Genomic DNA, 14,113 nt, shown 5'->3' on the forward strand with positions numbered 1-14,113 from the left:
TGTATTATTATTCATGTTCTCCCAGTCACAGATACAACACTGCTCTTCTGTTTGGGGTTTTTTTGTTATTTCATACAAGTTTGATTTGAGATCAGGGTGAAAAACTAATTAGGAATGATTGGTCCCATCTAAGAAAAGACTTATGCATATTATTAGGTCCTCTTGACTCTGTTTGCAGTACACGCTGTCTGCATGCTTGGGGGTTTTCACTGAGAGATACTTGCTGACCTAGGCTCTTGTCAGCATTTATGTTTACAGAGTGTTTAAAGATAATGACTGTATGTGACCCTTGGATTAAATGTTCTGTTTTTAAAAAGTGAAAGAAAAACAAAGAAAAGCAATGTGTTACCATAAGTGAATTTGAAAGAACTGGAAAACTATTTACTGATCCAGCCAACATCTATATGCCTGATTAATCTCCAGGAATTTGACAGGCTAAACACAAGTTTCCATGTTTGCAGGACTAGAGCTAGGTTGTCAAGCATACAGGTAACATAGGGCACTGCTACAGGGCTTACAAAACCCCTGCCTGCATGGCAAATCACATGGTGGAAAGCAGAAGGGCAGGGCAGCTTGTCTGCTGCAAGGCAAATTCTGCAGAAGTTGAGGTGCTTGAACAGTCAAATATGGTGGGCAGTTTATAGCCAGAAAGCTGCCCACAGCCTGCTGAGATAGTTCACCTTGCTTGTACCTTGGCTCACAGTGGTCTTTATCCTGGGAATACACTGAGAGAGGTTTGCCATCTGGAAGAATTATTTCGTAACAAAATAATTGTCAGCCCTGTGTCAGCCTTCCTAGGGGCTGTGTTCTCATCCATGTTGTAAGACCAGAACACCTCTGAAAAGACACTCTAAGAGCTACAATGCTATGAAAGGCAATAGCAATACATGGCTTGCAACCTCTCCTATAATGATTCAACTCTGCTCCCCTTGACTGGTCGCTACTAATGTCACCTGCATGCCAGGGTAACAACCCTGCCTCCAGCAGCAAGGCTGGGTGGAGTGTCACACTGCACATGCTGCAGAATTCCAGCTTTCTGGCAAGCCCTTCATTTGCAGCAGTAGGTCCAGTCATATGACAGGAAAGGGTTTCCAGTATTTGGCTTTCTCCAGTCAGCAGAAGAACTTCTAAGTAGCCACCACAGAAAGAAAAATTGGAAACATCTGATCTTGCGACACTGGAAGCATCTGAGCACTGTGGAGGAGCACAGAGCTTGGTGAGATAGTTCCTGCCGAGCTAGACTGGGGGTGTCCAAACCTTCTGCCTGGGCAGCAGTGCTTCTATGCCAGCGCTTGCTCCTATAGGTGTGCTCACCACGTTGTCTTGGCAGCCTGCCAGGAGGAGTCCCTCCCCTTCAGGAAACAAACAGATTGTGGTGTCAGTGCCCATTTGGGCGCTGCCTGGTTTCCTTATTGCTTGCTTTATCATCCTCTGGGTTTTCTGCTGTTTTTCTAAAAATACAAAATGACGCCCTATTGCACCACCACATCCTGCTCTGTCTTTGCCTTGGGCAGTGTTGGCAGGCTCTGCTCAAGGGGGAAGCAAGCAGGAGAGCTGTTTGGGGCCTCTGTAGTCTGCAGTAGCCTTCGTTATGGACCAGGACCCCTGTGTGCTGTGCTGTATATGCAGAACAAAAAGAGCCCAAACAGCAAACAGGAAGGTCCAAAAGGATATAATCACTCTGGCAGACTTTTGTGGACTTCTAGTAGAACTTATTGTATGTTCTGCTATATATAAATGTTAGACTTTATCATTCAGTGGTTTTAGCCCAAGCAGCCATAGAAAGATGAAAGGGAAGGTGAATCAAAGGGAGTGATCAGAGTTAGGACAGTAGGAATTTTAAATTCTGTTATTCAGAAGGAAACACAAGAGTGCAGGGCCTGACTGGTTCTGGAGACCTCATGATAAAAATATTAGACTAAGTGCTGGCTTTAGACACAGTGACAACATTAAGTGCAGTTGCCACTGATATTTGTATTGATGGTGTAAAGACTACAAAAGCAGGGCTCTGAGCAAGTGTTGCCTCTGACACTAAATTGACAGTTCTACCTGCAGATCCAGCCTGCAGATTTAGAATGTGATATTCTGACTTCTGGTAACCTTTATGCCTGGCAGGTTACTTACTAGCATTTCATAAAACAATCATATGTCAGGCATTAGATGTCTCTTATTTTAATCTACAGTCATACAACACGTGCATTTCTTTGATGAAGCACCTGTATTATTCTTTCTGCCCCTTACTGTATTTCACCCAAAGATTTTTCACCATTTCTCAGATACCCCTAAACTCATTGGACCACCACCTGAAGAAGAAGAAGTGTCTCCTAGGTTAGGGAGCTACATACATTACAAAAAGTACAGCTAGAAGGAGAAAGGAGCCTGTACCTTAGCATTTCCACAAGCACTGCAAAAACTGGACAAAAGGTAATAATTTTAGCTTCAAATGTTCCAATAATTCTCCCTACCAACAAACCACAGATTCTCTCATTCTTCCTGTTCCTTGCAAAGCAAATCCAAACTGCTAAATCAGATGCCCTCCATCAGGCAGGCCCCCAAACAAAAAGTCGTGCCAAACTACCTGAGTCCACGTACCACGGGGCAGAGAAAAGTGTGAGGGAATGGTGGCAACACCTCTAGCTGGTACCGTAATCAGAGGCTCCAGCTTTTGAAATCATATTTTCATTCTGGATCTGGATGGAAGTTGCTGCTGTACTCAGCTACATAAGGGAACTTAATTGTCCTTAAATTACATGAAATTAAAGATGGCAGTTATACCCTTCACCTTCAATGAGATTATAATTTGATCCATCCCACTAGCCAGTACATCTGTGCATATCCATTTTGGCATATAACTAATGTGTTTAATGGAAATAAACAAAGCCATGTGTTTTACATTAAAACAAAATGATATCTTGGTTACATAGCAATTAATAATTTCAGTGGAGTTTTATTTCAGCCCAATATTATCTTGTGGGTCATACATAAAATCACAAGATACTCTTTTTCCTTTTGTCCAAGAATTCTCCTGTACATTAGATGCCCTAATATTAATTCAAGTAGTAATTTATTCAGACACTATTAAAAAATTTGATTTGGGATGTTTCTGCTAGTGAGAGTAGTAAGAGTCTTTTTCAAATCTTTTACTTGTATTCATTTGAAGCAATTTATTGCTACTATCATGTAACATATCCTCTATATTTATATTTATATTTATACAAAGACAGCTGCACAACTTAGGGTAAATTATTACAGCTCTAAAAGTCATATGTAGTTCGAAGATTTCTTACTGAGTATGAAGAAGAATATTAGACACTGTGTTAAATACATAAATAGACTCAGCTGACTTAGCAAACATGTGACTTAGCACACCACTGCTCAGAAATTTCTTGTAAAGTATAAGGTAGGAAGCCAAAAAGGAAGTATAATGCAATATGTTCTTTAAAGTTATAATGGAACATATGAGAAAGAAAGCACAATGCAGTATGACTTACTCTGCAACTAGTCTAACCAGAAAAAAATAATTATAGTCAGCTCTCCATTAATACTGGGTGGATTATCAAATTTGGAAATAAATTAGGCTAAGGATGCACAACAGCTGCCTTGTTTCCAAACAGGCCAATTAAAGCTGGCAGGGCTATTAACTCATGTACAGCACCATCCAGGCTTGGCATTGCTGCTTCCAGCCCTGAGTTGGTGCTGGGCAGGTAAGTGGAAAAGCACTTGGGCAAACTTGGAAGCATGGCACTGAGACCCTCCTGTCCTGCAGAAGGCACAGTCCCAGCTGCCATCTCACACTGTGGTCCCTTCTGTCACATGTGCAAAGGCAGTCTGGGCAGGACCAGACTTGACTGGCTGATTACCAAGGGATGTTCCTGACCATCCTCAGACAGGAACAAGACTGTCCCATGTAAAACCCCTAATTCAGGTTTGAAGATGCACCAATTTCTGTGGAAGATTTTACATCACCTTGCCAAAGAGATTTATTTAGCAGACAAATCTCAAACTTACAGATCAATTCAAACTTTCTTCTTCTTTCCTTTAAAATTGCTCATTCGGTCAACTATGAGATTTGACCACATTCAGGCTTTTGCCTGCAGGAAGCATCATCTTTTCTTAGAAACAGTACAATTAGTTCATGTAATTAATTACTTCATACTCAATGCTCAATTATTTATTGATTTTACTTGATATTATGATTTCTTACTAGTTTTCACATCCCAAGAGGCATTTTGCTTAACATAATCAAGTCATCTGTAGGTTACAGAATACACACACACAAATTAATTGGACTGCTTACTGGAAGTGTTCTCCAGCTCAGTTCATACTGCTGTGACAGGCTTTTTGAACATTCAGGTGACTGATTCTGGGTACTGTGTCTGCTGTTTCCCTGTTCTCTTTCCATATGTACAGTGTTCCTAGAATGGCTGTAGGAGTGCTTTTCACTAGCAAGATTTTTTCTAGTATCTGAGTATTGCACTCAAAACCTGGATACAGGACACAGAAGCTGAAGTGCTCAGTCCACTGCACTGCCCAGTGCAGTGAGCAGCTCCTGGACCACACAACAAATGCCATGCCACTTGTCTTCCAGATGGGCAATGTAAAGCTACTGAGACAGCTCTGAAGAACCTTCTTTGGGTACCAGTTGCAGCACAGGTAGTGCAGAGTGCCCTGGACATGTGTCACCTGGAGTAAGACTGGCCAGGCTGCTTCCAGCATGCTTCTGAGGCCTGGAAGCCCAGCACTGCAGCACTGGTACCATGCACAGAAACCTGTGAAACCCAGAAACAGCATCTTCTTGTGTCAAAGGCTTAGACAGCCCCTACCCAAAGGTCTGCCTGTGCACAAGGTACCTAACTTTGTTTTTTAAATACCGGTGCTGTTGTATAAATAAATTGTTGAAATGTTTGGTGGTAGTACTATAGGTTACTTTAATTATTTTTAAAACATTATTTGGAGTTTCCAAAAGTGAAGAATAGTTCTTGAGACCTAATAAAGCCAGGTGACTGGGAAATTAATTGCAATTTTCAGTAATTCAGTGAAAAGGTAAATTACTAATTGGCACAATTTTTTTTTTATTCAAAACTAACTGGACTGTATTGGGAAAGTTCAATAAAAATGTTTTGATCACTAAAAATAGGCAATCCACCAATTTCATAGCTGTGTGAGGAATGATGCAACAAAGAGTGACAGCTACTAAAAGCATCACCCTTCAGTAAGTTACTGAAATGCTTTTTGTTTAATGTAAATTAAACTAGTAGAACCTGTTCTGGAAATAGCTATCCTCAAGTTTGGAATGACAATAGGCTTCCACACTTGAACCTCAGACTAAACAAAGCCATCAAAAGGAACAAGATAAAACCTTAAAGGTTATAGGTCTTGGGACTGAAGATGATGTGAAATAAAACCACAAATCACTCTGATGCTTTCTTGAATGAAATACTTCAACCCAATAGGGAAGAGCTGTTGCTCAACTATTTCAAGATTAAAGCGGGAAAGAAAGGGGCAGAGATGTAACAGAAGTATTTGGGAAATATTAAAAAATGCCCTGAAGCTACTTTAACAGATATAGAAGCACGGTCTTCTCATCCTCCATGAATTTCGAATATGTTTTCAAAATCACTTTAGAAAATAAAATGAGACTTAACAGAGACTGACCAAATCAGCACAGAAGTAGTCATGGATTCTTACGTCTGATGCCTAACTAGTGCCTTACTTCATATTCTGTATTCAAAAAAAAAAAAAAGATTCGCTAACCTCTTTTCACCATTCTAAAATTCTCTGAAACACTATTATGATAAAGCCATATCTATTTTTGTTTTCTCCTTATGTAAATCCATACTGCCATACTTGGTATTTTTGGTATTAGCTAGAGATTTTTATTATGGTTTAGTGTCTTTATTCAGGCAGGAAAAGGGACTGAACGTGAGAACTGTGTTCTGACTCAAAGGCCTGGAACAGGGAATCCAGTTCAGGACCCGTGGAGCAGTCACACCGTTATGGCTTGGCACATTGGGTTAAAGGTCCTATCACAAGCTTCAGAAGCAATATCAATCAATGTCAGACACACAGAAATCTCTTAGCCAAAATTACAGGGTTCAATGGTCATTTCTGACACATAATTAAAGCAAACAATCATCCAGCTGATCTGCAAAACTTTCTTAAGGCCACCTGCTTGTGTAGTCTTTTAATCAGCAAAAAAAAAATCTTTATTAGCAATCACCTTGTCATATAAAATGTTTGCTATTGTTTAAGAATGACGAAGTGGAAAAATCCACTGGGATTTAGACGCAAAAAGCAGGCCAATGTTAATGCTTGGAGTTCTTTTACAACTCAAGCAGCTTTTTTAAAAATTATTTTTCTTCTTTTAAAAGAGGGCGGCAATGTGAGTTATCTGAAGACTGACATTTCTCCAAAGACAATAACATCTTCCAGCCAGTATTTTTGTTTACATATCCTGTTTAATTGGCAGGATTCTTCCTGAAGTCCCTAGAAATGTTTGGGGTTTTTTTCTGAGACTCTGGTTTTGACTATCTCCATTTTTGTCTCAAGGCACACTAGAGCAACAAAAGGTACAGCTGACAAGAATGGAGCAATTTACCTACAAGATCTGGACTTTTAGAGAAGCTAAGGCATCTAAAAGCAGTGGTCACCCTTCAAACATGTGAATATAATTAGATACAGATCGAGACTGTGCTTACATTACTTTTGTCCAAATGCTGAAGTTATCCAACACAATTAAGACAGCATCGAGACAGTCATAAAAACATGCCTCAGTACATGAGGAAATAGTAACTTAAGATGCATCCCTTCTACCTCCCTGAAGTGTAGGGTTATGGCTGAGTGGGGATTGGCCTGCCTGGAGCCCCCTGAGGTCTCACAGTTTCACGTGCGGTTGTCCATGGACAAGAACGAATGCAGATGCCACAAACAATGGCCGGTAACTGGTAAGCAGGTCCATCTTAGCCAGCAGCCGTGCTGGTCCCAGAAATCAGGGCAGACCAAGGGAAGCTCCCCTGAGGCCCCGGGGCTCCATCAGGCCGGCTGGCCCTGCCAGCACCTCCAGCCTGCCGTGCACCCGAAGAGAGTGCCATGTCCGGAGGGACACACCAAAGGGCTCGCCCACAGCTGGGAGCTCCTCGAGCCCCACGAGCCCAAGTGGGAGGGTGTGATCTCCCCCGGGCTTCCATCACACCCACGCCCCCTCACAACCAGGGAGACCTCCCTCTGCTGAGGGGGGATCCACAGCCCCTACTGCATCCCCCTTCCTGCCACCCAGGTGATGGAGCCAGAACGGGGCAGTGCGAGACCCCGCGCCCGGGGAGGAGAGGAAGGTGCGCCCTCCATCTGGAACCTCCATCCCCACGGCCCGAGGAGTTAATGGCGGCAGGAACCCACCCCCTGCCGGCCTTCCCCGTGACTCGCTTCCTCCAGCGGACGGGAAATGGGCGGAGTGGGCGGCCTCGGCCCCGCCAGCGGAGCCGTCCAGCCCGAGCCCGCTGCGTGCGGATCGCCGCGGACGGACGGACGTAGGGAGGGAGGGAAGGAGGGACGCCGCCGAGCCCCGCCGCCGGGGCGTGTCAGCGCCGCGCACCCCGCTCCCTGCCAGCGCTCCGCCGCGCCGCAGCGCCAACATGCCCGCCGTCGACAAGCTCCTCTTGGAAGAGGCTTTGCAGGACAGCCCACAGGTAGTGGCCGCTGCCGGGGGCGACGCCGGGGCCGCTGCCAGGGGAGGGCTCGGTCGGTCGGTCGGTCAGTGTGACGCACCGGGGCGGAGGGTGCCGGCGGGCAGCCCGCGGGTCCGGCCGGGGCGGGGGGCACTGGCAGCAGGGAGGGCCGCGGAGCGGCGTCCCGCGGTGGGGAGAGGGGTGACAGGGGCGGTGCAGGGGGACGGGGCGGCGGGGCCGAGAAGTAGGTCAGGGTGAGTTCGCCTGTCGGAGCCGGAGGGCAGCAGGGATGCCGTGAGGCAGGCACCGTGTGGCGGCGGGGGAGGCTCTGGTGTCCCGCCGGGCATCAGTCAGGGGAAAGCCAGGCAGAGTCAGCTCCTGCGGGTTCCCGGAGAAGGGGGTCCCCCACTGCGGAGGCACAGCTCCCTTTCTCCTCACCGCCCTCAGAGAAACTCCCGTGGCTCTCTCCTCGCACTGTCCTGTCCCGGTGTGCGCTCGGTGGCTGCCAGGGTTGCCCTGGAAAGGTGAGGTGTGTTGGCGAAGGACAGGTGGGCATGGCTCGGTGCCCTGGCTTCCCCCGCAGGGAAAGGGACGCATGTGCGCAGAGAGTCACCTGGCCCCGGTGGCAGAAGTGGCTGGAGGAGTGTCACCGCCAGCGTGCCTGCTCCTCCCCGCTGGTGTGAGCGCTCCCGGGGGCCGTGGTTCGGATACAGGAGCTTCCCGTGAGGATAGACGAGATGAGGCAGATCCCTGCGAAGATGACCTCCTGAAGGAGTCTGAGAAACGAGGGCAGGCGGTCGTTGCCCTTTCCTTCCCAACTGCAGGCGGGGGGCGATGTTCTCCTTCTCCCCTGTGCCCCACTGCTGGAGCCGTGTTGTGACACAGCTGCAGGAATGACCCCTGAGGACTGTGGAAGCCAAGCCCCACAGCGAAGAACACACCGTATTATAATGTTTCCAGGGGCTGAAGGTGTGTGAGGCCTCGAGAACTGGGAAAGGAGGATGGAAGGAAAAAAGTTTACGTGGAAGAGAGAAATAAAGGGAAGGGGAAAGAGTGGAAATTTCACAGAGGAGCGAGGAAGGTGCACTTGAGGACAAAGTGTAGTGCAGACAGAGATACAAAAGTAATGGGTGAAACAGGGAAAGAAGAAGGGAGGGTGGGGTGGATCAGCATGGATCCTGTTCCCCGGTAGCCCTGTGTTGTAATCCCAACTTGTCTGCTGATGTTTCAAGAGGAGGAATGAATAGGTAAGGTGTGGAGCATGTTGCTGTCACATGTTATGGAGTCTGTCATGAGACATTTTAAAAGAAAGATTGGATGTGCACCTGTCAAGACTTAATGAGCCTTGGGACTCATCTTGGTAACCTCCTCTTATCCTGTTCTTCTGTAATTTCATGAAATCCCATCCTAGTAAGAAAGATTTTCATCATTTGTTTCGTACAGCATGTATGTGATCAGCCTTGGGAATTTTAAAAACTGGACTGGAAAAAGCCTTGAGTCACCTGATGTAACATCAGAGTTAGCCCTGCGTTGAGCAGAGGTTTGAACAAGGCGGTGTGCAGAGTTCCTTGCCAGCCTGAACTTTTCTGTGTTCCGCAGTTTACCAAAGTATGTTAGATTTATTATAGGCAGTTACTGACATTTTTAGTGTTAACCTTTCCTCTGTATCCTGAAGCTGAAGAACTGGACACACAGGATAAGTGAACTCATTTACCTCTTCAGTCAACACTTCCCACCATGATTAAAAATGTAACACTGACTTCAAGCAGCTGAACAATGCACTGAATTGAATTTGGAGGTCTTCATCTTTCGTCTGACCTGAAATGAAGGCTGTTAACATCTCCTTTACAGTTACTGGAATACTGTGGCATGCATAAACTTGAGTATTTTTAGGATGCTTTGGCTTGATTTGGTCAATACTTTTTGTTCAAGTTCTACAGCTTTTGGAAGGAGGGACATTCTTTAATTTTTATAACGACCCAATACTGCTAAAATATATTTTTTTGATGAAGGAAACAGGAGTGGGTTTTTTCAGTCTTTTATATTTTTATTACTTCTTTTCCTGGGGAGAGCTTTAGATTCACAGCACAACAGGGTCACTGTGCCAGGTGCTGCAAAATCAAGGCAAAAAGTCAGTCTCTTGTCCCGCAGAACATGCAGCATAGCATCTTACAGGATTGTTTACTTCTGTGTAAAGGGACTTGATTCTCCTTTCTCTGTGCTGTCACTTAGAGCAATGCAAAAGGATGGTGAAGTGAGGATATAACCTCACTTTGTATAAACTCTGTGAAGTATGTAGATTACGTGCAAGACAGAGTAGAATTAGGCCAAAGTTATTTCTTCATCAGGTTTCTGAAACTTGGTTTCTCTCCTCAGCAATACAGTACTTTTGTCTTGATTTGTCTCCAGACAAAGGCTGAAAGAAGCCGTAAGAAGTGTCTTAATTTTGAAGTGTTTGGCCACAAAATGGAGTGAAGTTTACATCAGCAGTCGTGCTAAAACCAAGGGAAATACTTACATGAAAGCAGAAAATTTTTTTTCTGTCTTTCCAGAAGTCAAGATAGTGTTGCAATTAATGGGGCCTCCTAAATGTTAGCTTAATATTTGGATTACTGGTTTATTTCAGCAGCATTAGCTGCTATTCCAGAATTTGTCAAAATGGCAACAATGAAAATATACACATACTGGTATTTTGTTGCAGTGATTTAAAATGGTATTCCTAAATGTGAAAGTTTCCAAGAATAACTTCCAAACTGCCTGAATCATTTACTGTTTTTATTATTGCTGAACAATGTGGTAATAACAGAGGCCAAGACTTTCAGAAATTATTTCCCAGAGCTGTTCTACTTCAACCCATATTTAGACATCTGAAGAAACGAACCTGCAAAAATTTAGTAAGATTTACAAATGTAGCTGACATTCCTGTGTTTGAGAGCCTTTTCCAGCATGCAGAAGTGTGTGATTCGTAGCCTACTTCAGGCAATTTCTTTATAACTTTTTAGTTTTGGCTTGATATTTGTCTTGATAAACATGCAAGTTTTAAAATTTTTGCTTTCTCTAGATTTATTTTTAACCATCTTCATACCCTTTGCTTTTTATGTGCCATTGTAACACAAAACAAGGAAGTTGAGCACTGTATAAATACAAGATTGTTTGTTGACATTATTTTCCTTGTTTTAAGGCATCATTGAAAATAAAGCATTTCAAACCAGATATTTTTGAAAATCGATATGTTTTCAGTTACTGAAATAATAGCTTGATGTGGAAAACTCTCAAAATCATGCCACTATCCTTGTAGGGGAGTTCTGCACAAAGGTCCTTTGTATGTTTGGGTTCTTGGTATCCATTTCATTGACTTGGCCTTCTCTCCATTCTTTGGGTTTTGTGTTCTCTTTATTTGAAAACAGCACTTGGTATTGTGTGTTCCCTTACGTGCTAAGATCTCGAACTAGTTTCCCAAATGCATTTATTGGATTGTCTCTAAGGTAGGAAGGGTTGTAGCAGCTTAGCACATTAACAGAGTGAAACGTTGAGAGCTTTTAGTTACTCAAAGTAAGAAGGTACTCCTGTTCAATGCCTAGAAAGAATCCAAAGACTGCCTCCCTAGTCCTATATTTTAACTGCTGAGCAACACTAATTTCTGACTTACATACTTCTCAGCAGAGATGAAGTGATATTTAATCATGGGCCAGGATTCTTGAAGGATGCTGATGTTGAATTTTTCAGGACAAACAAAGTCTGGGCAGAGAGTTTTGCAGAGAAGAATAAATGCCTTGGGGAAATGCATATTCCTTCTGTGCAGTATCGTAAAACTTTGAAGTAATTTTCCCAGATTTGAACCTGGATTTTTCAGGTACATTAGAGATTCCTGTAATAGGGGATAGTTAAAGCACTTTCTCTCTTACAGGACTGACATGTTTATGAAAGTACTGGAGTTTATGCATGCCCCTCATTTAAGCAGATGAAGCTAATTATTGTCATGGGAGTTAGCTGTACAGATGGAAAGACATTTCCAGTTAGCATCAAATAGATTGGATTTATCAAAGTTAAGACTAAGGATGGAGCATGACTTTGTTAAAGGGACAGTCTTTCCTCTTTAATTATTGTAATGGTCTAGCAAATTCTTGAGCTTGGCATTATTTTGAAATATCTTTGTTTCTCGTCTCAGGAGCTGTGTCAGCAACACAGTTCTTTGTTTCTGATGATTTCACTACAACAGACCAAGGGAATTCATGTGTTTAAGATAACACAAGTCATTATGTTCTTCCCCTGTCCCCATTTGCTGACGAGGATGAGTTAGGAGAATGGAGAAAGTACAGGGTATCTCTGAGTGGGTGTATCTCTTGTGCCTGTTGTTATAGATGAACACTCAGTTGTTTGGTCTCATTACATCAGCTCACTTTGGCAGTGGCCCTGTAAGAGTTGCTCAAGACAGTTGAGAGTGAACAATACTGTGTAAATTATCTCATTGGAAAGGGGTGCTTTTAATGCAGTCTGACATTAGAGAAGTAAAGTGAGCAAGCAGTGGTGTTTGACCCAGAGTCCTTAACATGGTTTGAATTACTGTAGTCAGCAGGCAGATATTCAGGATTTTTTACATTCCTAATTATGTTGGAAGGACTGTCTGTTAGCTGGAGCAAGAGACTGGGAGTCAGGATTTGGCCATAGCATTTTATCACTTCTCCTCCTTATATCTCAGTTTACCTATCCATAATACAAGAAATAATTTCTATGTGTTTCAAGATTCTGAATAAACAAAATCAAGCAAAGGTAAAGGCTTATTATTTCTGATTGATTTTTATTTTTTGCTGTGATTTGCTTATGATTCTTTTTAATATTTCCACTCAGGATTAAAACCATTTGCTTTTTTTTTTCTTTTGTTGAAGACTCGGTCTTTGCTCAGTGTGTTTGAAGAAGATGCAGGAACCCTTACTGAATATACAAACCAGTTGCTTCAGGCAATGCAACGAGTCTATGGTGCTCAGGTAATTTTTCATTTGTGTTTCTTTTGTTCACGGTGGAGTAGAAGATGAATTGCTATTATGATGCTGTTATTTACATGAGAGTTGCCAAGTACCTGTACCTCTTGTGGTTTAAGGGGAGTAGTGGGTGTTTTTCATCTGGTATCTCAGCCCCTTCCCTCCTTAATGCTCAGAAAAGTCATATTTATGAAAAAGATCTTGTTTTCTTTGTCTGTCTCCAAGCAATTCGTGAAAGTAAAATTGTGGTATGTCCTTACCTTAGGGTGCATTGAAAGGCCAGTCTTGACAGAATTGCTTACCTAAATGTAAACACAATACACAGGTACTCACACTGACTTTAGGCACCTAACTTAGATGCTGTGACTCACCTTTTGGAGGGAACTGTCTGTGTCTATTGATTACAGAGAGAATGTGCACTTTGGATCATACTGAAGTCAAGTACCTACAGTAGCCAGAGTGAAAAGTATGGGAGCAGGAGCAGAAAAAATAACATTTTTCTAAAGTACTTACATGACCTAGATGACTGAATCCCCTCGAAATTATATCCAGTGCTTTGGAAAAGGTTACTGTAAATCTGAGTGATTTTCAGTGACACTGATTCCCATGTGCGTAAAACTCGATATTTCAAAATACCCTATCTAGGTCTTGAAAGACATACACAGTGTGTCATGGAATTTTTGCAAGTATTTATGTAGGTTAGATACCTGAGTTCCCTAGAAACAGCTTTTCTATTCTTAAACCAGTAAATCAGAGTACACAGAGAGATGAGGACAATGGGGATATTTTGAATTTACCGGAAGAGTGCCTGATTCTGATTCTTATATTAGGAATCAGTTCAGCTATAAAACTACTCCAAGTATGTGTCCATTTGGTGGGACTATGCTTTGAGTGACTGATAGTTTGACTTGGAAGAACTAATTTCCCAGGATCTAGTGACCTACACCTGGAAGATCCAGCTTTGGCGAGCTTCAAAGTCTTCATGTCGTGGATCTTGTGCAAATGCAGAGCAATCAGAGGCTTACAGCACAGCTTAGGTACATAGAAAACAATGCAGCACATAGCCAGGGGCTGGAGAGGTGACATGAAATCAGCACTGAAAGTCAGTGGTGGGCATTTTGGGAGAGTCTTTTTAAGAGCAGGAAGAGTATGGGCATGTTGGATAGTAGGAATCTGACACCAAAGATCAGGTAGGATTGAAACAGATGAAAGAAGAAACTCAGAAGATACATTTGATTTTCAAGGGTCCAGTACATGTCTTTTTCCCCTGCTAATGACGTCTTAGGGTGGCATTTTAGGAAGTGGTTACTCTGATCTGTGATTTAAGAAAAAAAACTTTATCTGCTTTTGTTTGCCTCTTCCTTTTCATCTTGGTTTTTAGCCTTCTCTATTTCTCTTGTTCCACGGTTATGACATTTCCTCTTTCTTCTCACTGTCACAGCACATTTACCCATCTGTATTTTGCAGTAC

At 43.1% G+C, this 14,113-nt stretch overlaps 1 protein-coding gene across 1 annotated transcript in view; it reads left to right on the top strand.

Moving 5' to 3' along the window:
* Window positions 1-7,439: 7,439 nt before the first annotated feature.
* APPL2 (adaptor protein, phosphotyrosine interacting with PH domain and leucine zipper 2) overlaps window positions 7,440-14,113 on the top strand; it is a 32,761-nt gene continuing 26,087 nt past the window's right edge. The window contains exons 1-2 of the mRNA XM_051784374.1: window positions 7,440-7,685; window positions 12,551-12,649. Coding sequence (XP_051640334.1) covers window positions 7,632-7,685; window positions 12,551-12,649 — 153 coding nt within the window. The 5' untranslated portion in view covers window positions 7,440-7,631. The remainder of the gene's footprint in view (window positions 7,686-12,550; window positions 12,650-14,113) is intronic.

The sequence above is a fragment of the Manacus candei genome, unplaced genomic scaffold (assembly GCF_025592945.1).
Source record: "Manacus candei isolate 608988 ecotype Guabito, Panama unplaced genomic scaffold, ASM2559294v1 h1tg000018l, whole genome shotgun sequence".
Taxonomy (NCBI): Eukaryota; Metazoa; Chordata; class Aves; order Passeriformes; family Pipridae; genus Manacus; species Manacus candei.